General features: G+C 37.6%; 1 protein-coding gene across 1 annotated transcript in view; it reads right to left on the bottom strand.

Annotated features, from left to right (window-relative positions):
• Positions 1–17,785, bottom strand: part of nfatc4 (nuclear factor of activated T cells 4) — a 28,436-nt gene that overhangs the window by 815 nt on the left and 9,836 nt on the right. The window contains exons 3-12 of the mRNA XM_024281398.2: positions 14,622–15,134; positions 14,332–14,507; positions 9,926–10,088; positions 9,684–9,784; positions 7,466–7,567; positions 4,852–5,039; positions 4,617–4,757; positions 3,527–3,582; positions 3,313–3,439; positions 473–1,174 (exon numbers count right to left, since the gene is read on the bottom strand). Coding sequence (XP_024137166.1) covers positions 473–1,174; positions 3,313–3,439; positions 3,527–3,582; positions 4,617–4,757; positions 4,852–5,039; positions 7,466–7,567; positions 9,684–9,784; positions 9,926–10,088; positions 14,332–14,507; positions 14,622–15,134 — 2,269 coding nt within the window. The remainder of the gene's footprint in view (positions 1–472; positions 1,175–3,312; positions 3,440–3,526; positions 3,583–4,616; positions 4,758–4,851; positions 5,040–7,465; positions 7,568–9,683; positions 9,785–9,925; positions 10,089–14,331; positions 14,508–14,621; positions 15,135–17,785) is intronic.

Here is a 17,785-nt window from a genome sequence, read left to right as displayed (position 1 = left end):
TGCGCGCAGCATTGCGTCCACAATACGGCTAGGTTAATAAAATCGATTAATCTATTTGAATCAATTTAAGTTTAATTGACCAGTAACTGATTAATAAAAATTTAAACTGAATTAGCACATGAAGCTAAAGTCCGCTAGCTTGATGCTAATATTTAATGGAATTTCCCATAGGACGGCTAATGCTAATGCTCGGTCAAACATAAGCTTAAACATTAATGAACATCTTTATAAACTCACAGGCATTAATTTTCCAAACTCTTTTAAGGAAATATTTTTAAAGTAACAATTTGTGGTCTAAGACATAATTTTTTTCCTCATACTTTCTTCTTCTGGAATAAGGTGTAATGCTATAGCGTGATCGCCACCTAGTGTCCAAACTGAAACATCCTCCAGGAGAAGCAGAAGAATGTTTATAATGTTAGACAAACTTCACTGAAGCGCGTCTAGATCTCCGTCTGTAAACCTGTCTCACCTTCTTCAAAGGTCAGGTGATGCATTGAGGTGGAGCTGGTAAACTCCAGGGGGCACTCCTGGATCTTGGCATCCCCCTCCCTCCCATGCCCCATCCCCAGCGCCCTTCCATGGGGGTCCCACCCCTCGAAGTGGGAGTACGGGACTTGGCAGATGTCCTGATAAGGGTTGGGGTTTGTTGGAGGGGAGGGACACACCTCCTGAGTATAGGCAGAGTAGTGAGGATAAGGCGAGGAGGGGATGGGGGGCAAGGGGGAGTTGGAGATGGGACTCCCGGTTGGGAAAGGACTGAGAGAAGAGGAGTGGGAGGGGGACGGTGATGAGGACAGGTAAGGAGAGTCCAGCCATGGGGAGGGGGAGGGAGGCTGTGGCCCCCGGGGGTAGAGGGGAGGGAGAAGATCGGTGAAGCCCAGCTCCAGGTTCTCAAAGCTGGGGTGACGCTCGGATAAGGCCCCCCTGGACCCGCCCGGCTCCTCTCCCAGAGCGTCGGGTTTAGAGCAGTACTCCTCATTGTAGCTCATGGGGGGGCATGGGGGGGAGTAGGTGGTGGGGTATGGAAGCAGGTGGAAATTGAGACCTCGCTCATCAGACACAGGGAGGCCCCGGTCCATCCTGGGTGGAGCCCCCACGGACCCTGAGGTGCCCCCCTCCTGAGTCAAAGCGGAGGGGCGGGACAGCAGAGGATCTTCCTCTTTGAACATAACTGAGAGCAGAAGAATGACAACATTACATTCAGATTTTAAGATCTGTATTCCAATTACCAGATTCAACCAAATTCATTTGATTAACAAAACTAAGCAAACACAAATAATTTAGGTAAAGGCTGAAAAATGTGTTTTAAAACGACTAATACATTAATTTAATGTATTATTTTATTTCTCAGGGCCAGATGAAGCTTCATGAAGCATCAAAGCCTTTTATCCATGCTTCTTAAAGCTTCATTTGCTCTGGTAGGACATCTAGTGGACACAAAAATATCTGTGTATTTGAAGTGTGTGGCATTTTTCAGAAAGACTGTAAATAAAACTAGCAAAATACAGAGGCACACAACATGTACTGTAGTATTCTGTCTGTTTACACAGTATGGCAGGGATGCCAAACTCAATCCCACGAGGGGCCAAAATCCAAAACACACCTTAGGATAAACATTTATTGAACTCTCTAAACAAAATTTTTAAAACCGTAACTTTTTAACATAATTATGAACTAGATATATAGCATTACCTGCAATAATGCTAGTGTGAATGCTGTAAGATGAATTTGGCTGCTGAAGATGCTAGTGCTAATAGCTGAATATGCTGAAATTAATTGCTAAAAACATTGAAGCTGATAGCTGAAAACGCTGAATTTGAAAGCTGAAAACGCTAAAGCTGATAGGTGAAAACGGTGAAGCTGACAGCGGAAATGCTAAAGCAGCTAAAATATTAGCTTAATGCCAAATTAGCCTAAAAAACAAACAAAAAAATAACGTAACATCACTAAAACAGCTAGCATGAAGCTGAAAAAATACCTAAACTTCAAAATATCCTGAAAAACTTTAAAAAAGAGCCTAAATTAGCCAAAACAGCTAGCACGTAACTGAAATATTATAAATAGCTAAACTCCAAAATAGCCTAAAAAATCTTAGTAAATGCCAAATTAGGCCAAAAAATTAGCAGAATGCCATTTTTTTAAACTTTAAAACCATAACTTTTTAGCATGATTAAGAATAAAAACATGCAGGAATATTGTTCCAGAATAAATCAACTTAAACCTTAAATAACTTTCAATATTTTACTTTCCTTAAAACATGTTTGTCGAAATTATAGCAGTTAGAAATGAGATAGCATCGGGCCATTAATAACAATAAAATAAAATGATCCAGAGGGCCTTGACTTTGACACGTGCACTAGAATTAGGGCTAGAAAAGTCTTCATTTCCATAATTCCATTCGAAAAATTAAACTTTCCTAAAACATAAACTTAAATATTAATTTGTTTTCTCTAACATATGTTGGGTTTTCAGTTCATAAAACTCACAAAAACAGGACTTCAGAAAAAATCTTCACTGGCCATGTGAAAAATAATCATTTAAAACAGGAGTGTCCAAACTTTTTCGCTTAAAGGGTCAAAATCTAAATGGGATTCGAGTTTACGGGCCAAATACAATATTCCTTTGCATGTCATGAAATAAAAGCAGAAAAAAAGAATATGTTTTAATTAATTATTCGGATTCTGTATTCATTAAGGTAACACACAATAAGAATAAAAAGTAACATTTTTCTTTGAAACCTTTAACAACAAGGCCTCACTAGCCATTTTTAATTGAAAATCAAGAGCAAGCTAAAACAAACTTTCTTCCAATAAAAACAGAAAACGTATCCGAATGAGAGACGTGGCGTTGGTCTGTTGACCTATCGGGGACTCAATGACAGTCTGCAGCTTACTCACTGATAGATTTTTGGAACACCATTCGGTTGAGGGGTTTTAACTAAACACTCTGCAGCTTTGTAGCCACGTGATGATGATCGGAGTTTGGAAAAACATCGTAGTATAGTAGGTACAGCCAGGCAGCATCATGGAGAGAAATAAGTATCACCCTGATTTGTAACTCAAACAATACTGTATATTTTGTGCATAAGTACAAAAATTATTAAATAAAAAAAAATACAAAATACAATTTACTCACAATTTATCAAATCAGGAATTACATACCCACAAATCCAGAGTTAATCAGGATGATACTCATATCTCTCCATACAGCATCACTACTAACATTCATCTGGTCTGGTAGATGCACATTTGCATTTTTGGACGCACACAAGCTCTCCATGGAGACAATAAAGTGCTGCTGTGGACTCACCAGGTAAATACTTGAAGCAGTGAGTGCTGCTGCGCTTCCTCTTGCCGTTGGAGACGTAGAGACTGACGGACACAGGCCGGCTAACAGAGAGGTCGCTGTACGCTGGAACCCTCACACACAAGAGACTCTAAAGCAACAAAGGAGTTGAAGGAAGCACAGCAAGTTTAGAGAGGGTGGTGGGGGGCGACAGATATGAGTGCTGAATGGACTTCACCTCATTACTGTTGTCACGGTCAACGTAAGCCTCCTCCTCCCACTGTAATTTACCATCTGATAATGGAAACAGTTACATTATTATTCCCTTACTTTGACTTTTGATATGCTCTACTTCAGTCAACTTTAAAATAAAAGCCGTGTATACCATTTATCAAATGTGTTTGTTGATTATTGTGAGGGTTTTTTCACGTTTAAATTTTGCAAGATGAAAGTCGCTCGGAGGAGAATGGGGTCAAATCAGGATCAGCTTAAAATGAATGAAAAACAAGATTGAAAAAAAAAGAAAATTAGAGAGCAGTTTTGAACTCCTAAATAAATATTGTAAATTTGAAGGATTTATTCAAAATATGAAAAAAATAAAAGGAAACATATGAAAAAAAGCATTGAAAACTGTGAAATTTGAAAAAAAAGTAAATTTGTAAAGTATTAAAAACTGATTTAATGTTTTTTTTTTTTTTTTTTTAAACAACCACATATAAGTGGGAAAAAAGTGTTTTAATGCATGCTGTGGATGACTGCACCGCTTAGGGGAAGAGAAAGACTGCTGCTGCTATTGATGTGCGACTAACTTGCGTTAATAAATATTAACGAATTAGTCATAATTTGTTAATCACATGCGTTAATAAGTCAACATGCACAGCCCTAATAATTTTGCATTCTTTTTTTATTGCAAGTTTTCAATTTTTTTCAAATTTTCAATTAAAAAAAAAATTACAATGACTTGTTTTGCATTTTTTTAATTTCAGTTACAATTCTGTTTTTCCAATTTTTAATCAGTTTTTTTCAATTACCATAAGCTGATCCTGATTTGACCCCATAGAAGAGACTTAACACCTTGTTTTTACTGGTTAAACAGAGATGGAAGACCTTAACCCTTAGTGACCTTAACCCTTTAAGACCAGAGCTCCAGTGTTTATGGTCTTTGATTTACTGTAATGTTTTAAAACATAATCAATGTAATTCTAGTAGATTCTGAAGGAGAAATGCGGCTCAACGACATTACATTACATTGATTATGTTAACAGTTGAAAAGTTAAAAAGAGTAAAATGACGGACGTCAGCCCTGCTGACGTGGAGTGCACATTTACCTGTGCCTCTCTCCATGAAAAGGACTCTGGAGATTGGCAGGAAATTGTTTCCGCTCAGCAGTAACTCTTCCCCTCCCTCCACAGAGCAGGCGGTCAGACTGACCGACTCGATGATGGGCAGTTCCTGTGCTGAACGCTGAGCTGAGGGGAGAGAAGTTGTGGAAATCCTTCATTAAAAAGATTTACTACATCTATCTGCTTTGTCGGGGGAGATTTGTAAACATGGAAGACTCACAGCATTCAATGGGCAGAGAGGCAACCTGCAGGGCCAGCAGTCGCCCAGCGGGGGCCACAGGGGGCGCTACAGGAAGATGGGTACGAAACACCAGGCGGACACGAGTGTTCTTCCTGCCGACGTCCGTCTCTCCTTTCCTCAGCTCAATGTCTGAGTTTCTCAGTTTGAGGATGCCGGCGCAGTCGATCCTATCACACACAAATTCATTTATTTTGAGTTCACATTTTCCTTTGGTGAATCTTAAAAAACAAACTTTAGTTTTGTCATCCAATCAGTGTCGTTGAATTTGGTTGAAAAGTGGCTTATTGTTAGAAATTGTTCAATTTTAAGGTTATTTAATCTCTTGTTTCAATAAAAAGCTCTGATTAGGGAACAGGTGTAAAGATGATGGATCAAGTGTGGCAAATCTTTTGTTCAGTGAAAAACAGCTCAGCAATACTTCAGGATTTCAGTGAATCACTTCAGGAAGAAAATGTTCTTTTTGTTTTAACTTTGGTCAGACAAAAGGAGTTATTTATGAGAAATGCTTCAGGAAAATAGTTTTTAAAACTTTTTTGTTAGTTGGGCTCTAATTATCGGTTTTAAAAAAAGTAAAATATCTAAAAACTAGTCCCAGGAATCAATTAAAAAAATAACTAATTAATTACAAACCTGGAAAAAATTTATCCTGATTAATTGAAATATATATTTTTTAATGACAGCATTTGCCAGCCACTTTATCTGCAAATATTCAGAATATGAAATCACACAGAAAATTGGACATTAAGAACAATTATTTTTGGAACCTAAAACCCAAAACTTAGTTCTTGTTTACTTTTTAATTTACGTCTGTATTGCTTGCTTATTTTTGAGACTCTACATTAATTTTGTCCTTTTTCCATGTAATATTCACATACTAGATGTAAAATCATACAAAAACAGAAAATTCCTTCTGGAAAAATTTTAATTTATTTTGCAGTGGAACCCTAAAAACTGATTTTACAAGTAACAGAATTAAAGTTTTAGGCATAATTTTATAAAAACAACAAAAATCAAATTTGTCAGCAAACTAATCCACATGTATTTGAATGAAAATGCAAAAAAAATCCAGATGAAATTCACAGATTGTTTGGGCCACATACATGAAGAGTTTCTGTTGTAGTGGAGCAGCTAACTCAAAAAAATCTTTCATTTTAGGATACAAACGTGAAATTTGGCTGAAGTACTTATAAGACACCAAATTTTAAGAAAAAAGTGCTAGCCACCTTAAATTCCAAAATGGCGGCCATTTTCCAAGATGGCCACCAAAGGTTGTTGGTGTAATGAGTTACATTGAAAAAATATGAGTACTTCATCAGGTAAAATGAGGTTTTTATTGCTAAACATTACAGGGATATTAACTGGCATTTTTTAGGCAGAAAGAGCTCCTCCTCACTGCCACCCTGGCATTAGAAGTCCATTTTCGGGGCAAAAAACCATTGAAAACATCATCAAGTAAACTATTTTTATGACATTCTGCCAACTTTACTGCCATGGCAGCCATCTTGAAAAAAATGGCTGCCATATTGGATTTTTGTGTGGCTAGCACATTTTTCCTGTAACTAGACCCAGAGACTATAACTGTACCACATTTAATGCTTGTATCATCAACTGAACGATTCTGGCTAAAAATGACACGACTGATCCACTATTGATAAGAGGTTCATCACTGACCTCACAGCTCCATGATGTCATCTTTCTTAAGCGGCTTCAGTCATCAGACAGCACAAAAAATGAGAATTTCTCTCCTGAGAGCTCTGCTGTTCATTTGACATTTGTCCTGGAATTCTACGTTTTATTTTTATTTTTTTTCTCATCAATTTTCCTTATTGTGTTTGTGAAAAATAAAATTGGAGAATTTTGATCTAGCTGGATTTCAGGTCGGCTCGGCTGGACTCTGCTCTCAGGTGGAGGCGTGTCTGTCCACTCTGAACCGCTCGCCTCTCGTAACAGCGGTGGGCGGGACTTTCGTGGAGACCGCTGAGTTTCAGCAATTTTTAGAAAACGCCGGTGCTTTTTATTGAGGAAAATTCATGTCGGTCCCCATCTCAAAATAAAATATTAGTCGGTTTCCTCGTTGTTAGATTCCTAATAGCAGACAGCTCAATTTAGCTCCGCCCACCATAACCGGGGCGCTGCTATGCATTACAGCCGTAAGATCAACGTTCATCTTTCACCTCATTTATTAAGATTAAAGATTGGTTTTGTCCAAAAACTACAAACAAATTCTATATTATCTCTTTCATTTAATAAAATCTCAATCAGAGAATAAAAAAAGTTCAAGTTTGTTTTAGACTGAATTTTCTTCTGCTGCACGGCAGGACGCCTGAGGGCGTTAATAAATATTAACATTAATATTTATTTCACAGCCCTACTAAAAACTAAATGATCTAAACAGCAATCATCTCTATGTAAAATAAAGAAAAGGAAATGTGTTTTAGGTGATGAAAAGTAAGTCAGTGTATTGATAGAGAGCAATTACAGACACGAGAATGACACTAAATATTTTCCTAAATGACAACAGTTTTCAAAGGAGAACACGTTCATTCTGATAGATCCGTCTTTCTGGGATGTCTGCTCTTGTTTCTTCACTCACAGTGCGGTCATGTTGTTCTCAGGACTGAGCGGGATGTCCAGCAGCTTGGTCCCCGCCTGGATGCTCTCGTGACTCGCAGTGCCGACCATTTTTCCCGTCACCCTGCAGGGAGAGAAACATCTGAGCATCAGAGAATCTGAACTTGAGCCCAAATCCAACTCAGTCTCACACTGTCTGATCAGTCGACAGTTTCTCGTTTGGGTCATGACTGAACAAAAGAGATCGAGCAAGAAGCTGAAACAGTTCATCTTTGTGGTGCTTAGTCACCAGGGTGGAGCCCTGCCCCTCCACATGGAGAAAAGCTACTTGACGGGCATCTGTTTTAATCGCCTCCTGGATATCTCCTTGGAGACGAATCCCAAACATGTCCTGCCAGGAGGAGACCCTGTCTCTGGGATGGCCTGGGAGTACCTCTAAGTTTCCTCAACAGAACTGGAGGAAGAAGTTTGAGCATTTCTGCATAGACTATAGGATCCAAGATGGACGGATGGATGAAAAAATTCACCAGACCCCCAAAGATTTATTTGTTTGAAATTTTCCACAAAAAGACCCTCCTGGATGCTTTTCTGAATCCTTCAGAAAGACAAAAGACCCTGACAGCGTGTGGATGTGACAACAATAGAATCCCAATGATCACTTTACTTTGTTTGTTCTCTGATTGGCTTCAGAGTTTCAGCTGAATGATGGCTGCATTTCAAATCATGAATAAATAATCCTCCTGAATTAACACTGATGTTTAAAACTTTCAGCTTTAACTTCCACGTTTCCACTCTTTGTGGTTTACACATATTCTTCTCTTATTTCATGCCTTCCATTAATATTTCTAAGCTATTTTAGAATCACTGTTTGAGCTAAGAGTTTTTCTGTCTGTTTTTTTTAATAAAAATGACATTCTGGAAGTCTTTTGGAAACTGTTTTCAGCAGCAAACTCAATTTTGCAATCGGTTGTGTAGCTACATGTGAAAGAATCCTGAAACGTGTGTTAGGAAGTGAGCGTGCTTTGCTAAGGGCGGTTTGGTTGTAGCTTCATGCTCTCCATCGGATCCATCTCTGGTTAAAGTAACTCTCCTTTCCATAACTGCTTGTATTTATTTTATTATTTTAAAGAAGAAATAGTCAACATTAAAAAATGAAACATCTACATTTTCAAAATTTGCCATAGTTGTCTCAAAGTCCCACTCCAACTGTATACTATTTTTGTTGTGAAGTCCTTCCTAGTAGTCTTTTAATCATGATTATGACGTTTTTAGCTAAAAAAAAAAATATTGTTTTCTGCAGCAGGAGTTCATCAGAAATTTTACCACTGAGTTGAATTTCCCAGCATTCCTGAAACTATATTCTCTCTCGCTTATTGCATCTCACAAACCCAAGCTAACATTAGCATAGCAATAAAAATGGCGTGTAGTATTGGAGCCATCCAGCCGTACAGTTTTGATCCAGATTTCAGCTCAGGCGAGGAAAACAAAGACGTTCATGGGTTTAATTGTCTAACAGTGGATGACTCAGAAAGGAGCGAAGGGGGTAGACCGTGACCCAACCTTTCATAAACCCGAGCTTTCATCTGCTTTGAATAAAAAAATACTAAAAATGCAGTTTTAATCTTAATTTTCATTATATGTCCTCCAACATCAGAAAAATACTACAAGAAAATGTTAAAACACAATTTTCAGTGGAGTGGGTTTAAAGGTTAAAAGGACTTTTACATAAATTAGTGTTTAGTTATTAAAATAAGTAGAAATGTAATTAGCATTAAGACAAAAGGCTTAACCCCTTAATGCCCAAACCACTTTGGCTCCAAAATTACCTAAATGCAAAGACATAAGTGATTTTTGTTTTCATAGCTGGAAATAAATTCAGTAGTTAAGGGGTTTAATTACATTTAAAATCATTGCTTTTCTATTTTATATCAAAAGGCTGCACAAAAAGGCTTGATGGAAACAGTCAAAGCAGCAGAAGAGAAGGTCGCACTTCATTTTTAAAGCCAATCTTAGTTGTTTTTAGATTAGCTTCTAGACTAAAAGATGCATGAAGATTAACCCTTTAACACCTGTGATGCTTTAACACAAAATCTTTAATATTCTGTAACTTTTCAACCCTTAACACGATCATTCCAGTAGATTTTGAAGGAGAAAAGCGGTAAATCAAAGAATAAGTAAATCAAAGAATATAAACACTGGAGCTCTGGTATTAAAGGATTAAATAAAGATGAATTTAGTACCTGTGTATCTGATAGAATGGATGTGGCCTGATGGAGCGGTCGTCAGCTGTTCCAACGAAAACCTGCAGCGAGAGCGGCTTCCTCTCTGCGTATCCACACAGCTGTGCAGACAGACACACAGAGAGAGGACAGGAATCCAACTGTGAGCAGACCTACAGCACTGGGACGCCACATGTGACTTTGCTTCAAAATCACGAGCACGACCTCAACAGAGAAAAATATTAACTTCAAAAACATCTGACCTTGACGACAGGATGTCCCGTTGGCGAAGCTTTGACTGCACCTCTACTGCCTTCTGTCTCATAGTGAGCTCGGTGGTGGGGGCGAGGCTGCACCTCGATCCGGAGCTCGTACTGATCAAACTGGGACGGCAGAGGCCAGTCAAGTGGAGGAAGGGCGTTGGACCTGTTAAAAGACAACAGCTTTTAATAAGACTGCCAAACCAGAGATTGAAATTTAATTTAACATTTGATAAGAATGTAGGTGTAGTCCAAAATATTGATCATGCATGAAGTTCAGCACTAAATGCTGGAACAGATGAAGAAGCTACAAATCCTAAATCTACAAGATGCAAAAAATAAAGCTGGAAGAATTTTTAAACTTTGAATAACAATGTGAAAGTTAAGCTTTTTCTGCCTGATTGTAGCGCTGAAATTTTGTCCCTGACATCTATTGTAGCCATAACAAAAAAAAAGCTCCTATTTTTCTTCTTTTAGAAGGGAATTTCTTACTGTTCAGGTGTTCCCCTGAACCAGGGATAGGCAACCTTTAACAGTAAAAGAGCCATTTGGGCTTGTTTTCTACTGATTATAACCTAGAAGGAGCCGCATAGTCTAACTTTGGATTTGCATAAATATAAATATGAATTATGTCAATGTTTTTGCACAAACAAAAGCAAAAATATAAAAAGAACCTAACATCTCTCAAAATTTGTGTTTTTTTTGTTGTTTTTTTTTCCAAGTTTGACAGAAGCTCTAGTTACTTATTTTCAAAATAAAATATGCTCTGTGCCAAACAGGATCATCTCAGTGCAGCTCTGAACAGCTAGTAACCAATGTTGTGCAGCATAAGATAATATGTGCTTTTAACTCATAAAAGACAAAACCTTTTACTGATGTTTTACTTTGCATATAAAATCTGTTCATTCTGGAGGTAGAGTTGATCAAACAAGACGTCTTCAGATCAACAGGATGTAAAAACCTACATAGTTTATCGTCTATGTGAACCTCAGACATCAATTTATACATGTAACTAATATAAATTAAATAAATGCTAATTAAGTAATTATTACTTTAAAAAATATATATTTTCTTTTTCTTTTTTTTCTTCCCCTCTTTGTCCTCAGCAGTCTTACACTGCTGGGTTTTGTTATTTTAGTTTGACCTTGGTAGTCTTAGTTTGCTGGTTTGTTTATTTGTTTTCTTTAGGTAGTTTTGGTTTGGTGTCCATTAGCAGGGAGCTGCTGACTCATTTTATGTTTGGCCAAGGCGCCACCATGGAGAGATAAATGAGCCACATGTGGATCTGGAGCTGCAGGTTACAGACCTCTGCTTTAAACGAATAAAAAAATCAACTTTTGTTCCTCTAGAACCTCCGGTGGCTCTTTTAATTCTGTTAAAAGGTTTTTAGTTTTAAAAAGTATTTGTAAAGTAAAAAAAGTCATCTCATTCACAAACAGTTGAAAAATGGTACATATCACTCTGTGAGGCTCCTGACTACAGTACCCATAATGCAACAGCAATCCACGAGCAGTTCTTATCGTTCACCAAACTAAAACCTTCACAGATTTTCAAGTGCCGTTTACCACAGAAAATCAATTGGAGAATTCATAATTAAGGTGCACTGGATTATAAAGTGAATTTGGTATTTTTAAGTGATATTTATGGATACAAAAACAATAAGTTTCCCTTAATTAGCTCTAATTTAATTTTGGTTAGTTTGGTTTACAAATTTCTATCAGAGATGCATCAGTAAAATTACTTTTTTTAAATCCCTGCTATCAGTATTTGCTGCATTGTGATGATCCCATGTGATACAGTGTCTTTTATTTTGAAAGGAAGTGAATCTCTGTTAAAAGTTATTTCCTATTTTAGGGGAAAAAAATATTTTCTTTTTTTTTTCCAAAAAAAGTTAATCTATATTTATAGTAATAGTAACAGTAACTGAAAAAAAGTGTTATATTTTATTTTTTTTAAGAGTGAAGGAAGACTTCATGGCTCCAGATGGGACATTGTGAATGAGAAATCGACTTGAGTGGCTCTTTTAGTGTTAAAGGTTGACCCTGCTCTAGAAATAGAACAAAACAAAGAAAGAATAAAAGCGTCTTAAATGTAGTGTCCAAACTATCATGCAGCAGACTTTGGATGAGTATCAAAAGCAATTTACAGAAAACCTGTCCAGGTGTGAACTTTTGAGTGTTAGAGTGTTTTTAGACCATTTCTAAAAGTATTATATCACAAACACACTTTGTTTTCTGGTTAATGTTCTGAATTCAGCTAAAATCTAGTCATTGTAGCCACTAAAGGAGCATTCTCTCTCTGCCACTAAGGTTAAAAAGTGAAGATGCAGTTTCTTAAATCTGAACTATTTTCCCAAAATTGGAAAATAACTTCACTGAAACAAAAGGATTTGTGCAAAGTTCAGCTATAACCCAATTTAACTGAATATTTTCCAGTAATGAATGCACATATCTCACTACTGATGTAAGTGAAGACAAAAGGATCGGACTCTTTTCTTCTAAACCACAAAGTTGAGGAGAAAATAGCAGAAGTTCCACATGTGGACCGCCGGATTGTTAGACAATAAAATCATCCAAGCTCTTGGTCCCTTCTTTGTCTTTTTTTGCATTTGAACATACTAAAAATACAAAATACACTTTAAAAGTCACAGTTTCCCTGTTTATAAGATTGAAAGAGACACTTCTATTGTCATAAATATTTTATAGTTTAACTACGATCATCTTTTGATCTTTTTACAAAGGACTTTTAATTATGATGATAATTTTAACCCTTTAACACCTGAGGCATCGTCGGTGAAGCTTAAACACAAAAATCTTTAACATACTGTGACATTTCAACCGTTAACATGATCAATTCCAGCAGATTCTGAAGGAGAAAAGCGGCTTGATGGTCAACGTAATTCTGCTGGAATTTCGTTGATCGTGTTAACGGTTGGAGCGTTACAGTGAATCCAAACACTGGAGCTCCGGTGGTAAATGGTTACAGCAAAATCTAAAAACCTGTGTCATTTTCAAGGACATAGTTTCTGCAGAGCGGCTGGAGTTCATCAGAAATGTACTTTCCATCATCTCATTGCTAGCTCACAGCTCCGCACAACCTCTAACGTTAGCAGTGCAACAAAATATGGATTTATTTCTCTGCAAGTGGATGGATCGGAATGGAGTGGGAATTTATAATATTTAAAAATGTATTTTCAAGCTTAATTAAGCTTAATTTCTATATACTGTATGTCCTTTATCATCAGAAAAATGCCTTAAAGGGTAACCAAACAGGACAGTTAGAAGCTGACTCCACTCTCAGCCCAGGTTTAAAAAATTCAAAAAAGGAGAGGCCAGGGGAGGCTTTTTATTTTATTTTATTGTCATTAATGACCCAATTTTATCTGGTGCTTATTTCTAACTTGTATAATTTTTCTGAAAACATATTTTTATGGAGAGTAAAATATTGAAAGTTATTTAAGGTTTAAGTTGATTTATTCTGGAATGATATTCCTGCCTTTTTATTATTCTTAATTATGTTAAAAAACGTTATGGTTTTAAAGTTTTAAAAATTGTGATTCTGCTAGCTTTTTGGACTAGTTTGGCATTTACTAAGATTTTTTTAGGCTATTTTGGAATGTAGCTAATATTTCATCTACATGTTAGCTGTTTTGGCTAATTTAGGCTTTTGAAAAGTTTTTTAGGCTGTTTTGGAGTTAGTCTAATATTTACTCACTAGCTGTGTTGGCTAATGTAGGTGCTTTTTCCAGTTTTTAGGCTATTTTAAAGATTAGCTATTTTTTGGCTAACCTGTTTTTTTTTCTTTCTATTTTTTCAGGTTAATTTGGCATTTAGCTAATATTTTAGCTGGCTATCAGCTTCTGCGTTTTCAGCTATCAGCTTACAGCATTCACACTAGCATTATCACAGGTAATGCCATATATCTAGTTCATCATTATGTTAATAAGTTACATTTTTAGAGTTTTAAAAATTTAGTTTTAGAGTGTTCAATAAATGTTTATTCTGTTCGGACCGCAACTTAAGGTGTGGATTTTGCCCCCCTGTACGATTGAGTGTGACACCCCTGACGTAGAACTTGGAACACTAGTTGACCAATCACAAAATTCAACTGTAATACTTCATTTCAACCTGTAGGGGGCAGCACATGGTTGGTTTTTGACTATAATTTTAGGAATTAAACTTCATTATAAATTCACCAACAGACATCAAAAGCCCCATTTATTGCGGTCAACAGCCAAAAACGTTGATTTATGGTTTTGTTACCCTTTAAGAACATGTTGAAAACACTATTTTTATTAGCGTGGGACTCTGCAATGTAATGTGTTTTAGAGTTTCATTGTTACTGTGTGTAAAGTTTCAAATAAAATTATCTTTCCTTCTGATTTTAATCTTAATGTATTTTTTTCTTGCCTGAACAGGGGGCTGTGAGCGCTAGCTCTGGTTCTGCCCCAGGCCAGGGCAGGGGGCACAGAGAGGTAATCCATGCCCAGTGAGGGAGGCTCTCTCCTGCTCTGCTGGGTGTCTGGCAGGGGGCAGGGGGAGCCGTGTCCTGCAGTCGGCTCTTTCTCCACCTCCCTCGGGGACAACTGGAATAAAAAATAAAAAATTTAAAAAAAGAGAGACCCATCTTGTATTTATCGATTTTTTATCAAATAATGCATCAATCACAAACAGCAACACCTGAAAAACTCTCATCTCACCTGTTCCAGAGACTTCTTCCTGGTTTTCTGAGGGATGCTCAGTTCACAGCTGGTGGGCGGACCTTGTGAGTGAGAGGTGAGGTCTCCCCCCTCCAGATTGCACCCCTGCAGTTCCTCAGAGTAACTCCCCCTCCGTGATGTGCAAGGAGAAGCCAGCGGAGAGTTTCTCCGCTTCTTCCCCCCAGGTGACGTAGGCCTCGTAGATGGCGACAACCCAAAGCTGATGGTGGTCTCATTGAGCTCCTCATCCTCCACCAGCAGCGAGTCGCAGCTGGAGGCAGGGCTGAGCCATCCCCTAGAGGAGGGGCTGGAGGCAGGGCTGGGGCTGAGGGAGCCTGGGCATCTGTCCCGGTAGGTGAAGGGATCCAGCAGGGGGAGGTAGAGGCGCTCTCTGTCCCAAACACCACTGTTGCCCATGTCCCAGTAGCTGGGAATTGTGGGTGCAGGTTCGTCTTCAGGTGAGATGGTGGTGATTTGAATGCTGGGACACTCGACCACTCGAGACTCGGAGACCTGGAGGACAAACGAGAGCTTTAAACCGAATCCTCCACACATCCAACTCCTTTTTTACAGAGTCAGCATTAAAACACATCACTGAGAAAGTCCAGCCAACAATCCTTTTCTCATGAGCAATAAAACTCCCTCGCTGTGAAGTTTACAGCATCATACATCTACCACAAGGCAGCAGCTCTGTGTCCTAAAATGCTGCAAGCGTGTGCTGTATAGAAACAAATAAGTGGAAGTGTATGAATCTCAAACAAGCTTCCGATTCCCTGAAGGTTCATTTTCATTCCCCTCTTCCTCCTTAACCTGGTGGAGGGAACATCTCATCATTTTGACCTGGAAGCAGAGAGTATGTGCTGCTGCTTGTTAAACTCTGTGTTTTGGTCTCCAAAGAGTCTTAAGGAAAATAATTGGAGCAGTTTTTAAATGACTTTAGGTGCTAAGCAAGCAGGCTCTAAAAATCCTCATTTGTTGCCAGGAAGTTTGTAGATCTTAAGCACAGAGGAGGAAGGTGCAGTTTCCCTGGAATTATGGGCCTCGGAGTCCATCTAGGTTAGATTTAGAAGGATCTATTTTCTCTGGTGGTTTTAGTTTTGCTCACTGGATAATGAAAACCATTTTGGATATGGACAACAATTCAAGATAACATGCAAAAAATTCATTAAAGTTGATTTAAAGAATCCCAGTGAACATTTATGTTGACATTCTTCTAATGTGGACTTTCCTTTAATTCAACATTTTGAAAAAGGTCAATTTGATATATTAATATTTAGACTGACTGTGACACATTCTAAGGCAAAGAGTTCACAAAATAAAAAAGTTTTAGGAAGATCTCCAGCATCAGTGATGACATTTCTACTCACTTATAATCTCTGTAAGACTCTATTGGATCATTATTTAGGAACATCAAGCTGGAAGACTCAGGAAAAATGTTAAGGCCTTATTTTAGATCCTTAATGTACAGAAGCCATAAACAACATTTTTTGGTATGAAAAAAAAACTTTTTTTTCCTATGATAAGGACTCCCTGAGACAGAGAGAAATTACTCCATATTGATATAGTTCAGGGTTCTGCAACCTTCAACATTTAAAGAGCCAATCGGGTCGATTTCTCACCAACCAGAGCTCAGCAGGAGCCACAAAGTCTTACAAAAATAAGATGCTCCTTTGTGTTTATGGGATTTTTAGTATTATGATAAAAAACAACAAATTATTGCTTTTGTACAGGAATAAAACGCAAACATTATGAGAAAAATATCACTTATTTTCCACTTATAAAATAGGCTTCAACTTTTGATGTGACTTTCTTTCAAAATAAAAGACAAAGGATAATCTCAGTGCAGCAAATATTGTAGTAGGTAGCTTAATGTCAGCAGTTTATTTTATAGATTTTGGTGGAAATTCATAAACGAAGCAATGTAGAAATAATTCAGAGCTTATTAGTGACCCTTACAGTGTTTCTTATATGGCACAATTAAAAATCTTGAAACAGTCTCCTTTCTAATTCCTTATTTTGCTAACTGACCTCGACTTCTGTGGTACACGGCGCTCTGTCTAAATGTTTTAGTACAACTATGAAGTTGTAGTGCTTGATTGATTGTTGGAGCCTTATGGGTAATGTAGTCAGGAGCCTGGTGGAGTTATATGTACTATTCTTTCAAATGTTTGCGAAAGACTTGAAGTTTGTTTTGTTTTGATTAATGTGACTCATAGTCAGAAAATTAAGCTACTTTTTTGAAAACCATTTCAAATTTCTTCAACCAGAGAGCCACAGTGGAGGGGTCAAAGGGCCACATGTGGCTCCGGAGCCTCAGGTTGCAGACCCCTGAAATAGTTGGATCAAATGAACAACAGACTAACAGACCGCAGGATCAACGAACTAATGACAACTCTTTTTCATTCATTAATCTTCTTGTCCACTTTTTCCCTTTCGGGGTCGCGGGGGGGTCGGAGCCTATCCCGACTACTGATGGGCGAAGGCGGGGTTCACCCTGGACAGGTCGCCAGTCTGTCGCAGATGACAACTCTTCATATGACAACGACAGACTTGGACGTTGTTTATGACCAACAACATCAGCACAGCCTCCACTTGAGTTAGAGCACGATTAAAGTAATCAGATCTAAATTGATCAGTTCTTCTGGAGATTTCTCTGACAAACTGCTTTATTTTGGTGCAAATTGTAGAAATTTGAAAAAAAATGTATACTTCCTTATCACAATGTTGCAGATTTTTAAAATCTTGTGAATATTTGTTATCACAAGCTTCTGTTCTATTGAAGAGTGTTTTTGCAAAAATTAAATCTGTTTTTTTTAACAAATACTTTTTTAGCTTAAGGAAATATGCAGCTTGCACAGACGGAGAAATCTCTTCCTCTCATTTTCTACATATACTAAAACTTTGGACAATAGAAATAATATCAGAAGGGAAGCTTGTCGCTGAGGAGCCCTGGAGATTAATCTATACATTTAATGACATTTTAATCTACTACAGCCACAATGCAATAAAATGACCCCGAGACATGAGTCAAAAATTCTTACATTTTAAAAAAAAATCTTTAAAGGAGCAAAAAAATAAATAAAAAAATAGTGAATGGGAAGAAAGTATTTTACCAAGAATAATTAGATTAAAAAAATTTCTAGTCACTGAAACAAAACTTAGAT

This window comes from Oryzias melastigma, linkage group LG17 (genome assembly GCF_002922805.2).
Source record: "Oryzias melastigma strain HK-1 linkage group LG17, ASM292280v2, whole genome shotgun sequence".
Classification (NCBI taxonomy): Eukaryota; Metazoa; Chordata; class Actinopteri; order Beloniformes; family Adrianichthyidae; genus Oryzias; species Oryzias melastigma.
Note: the sequence above shows the minus strand (reverse complement) of the source record. Positions and strands in the feature narration are given on the sequence as shown.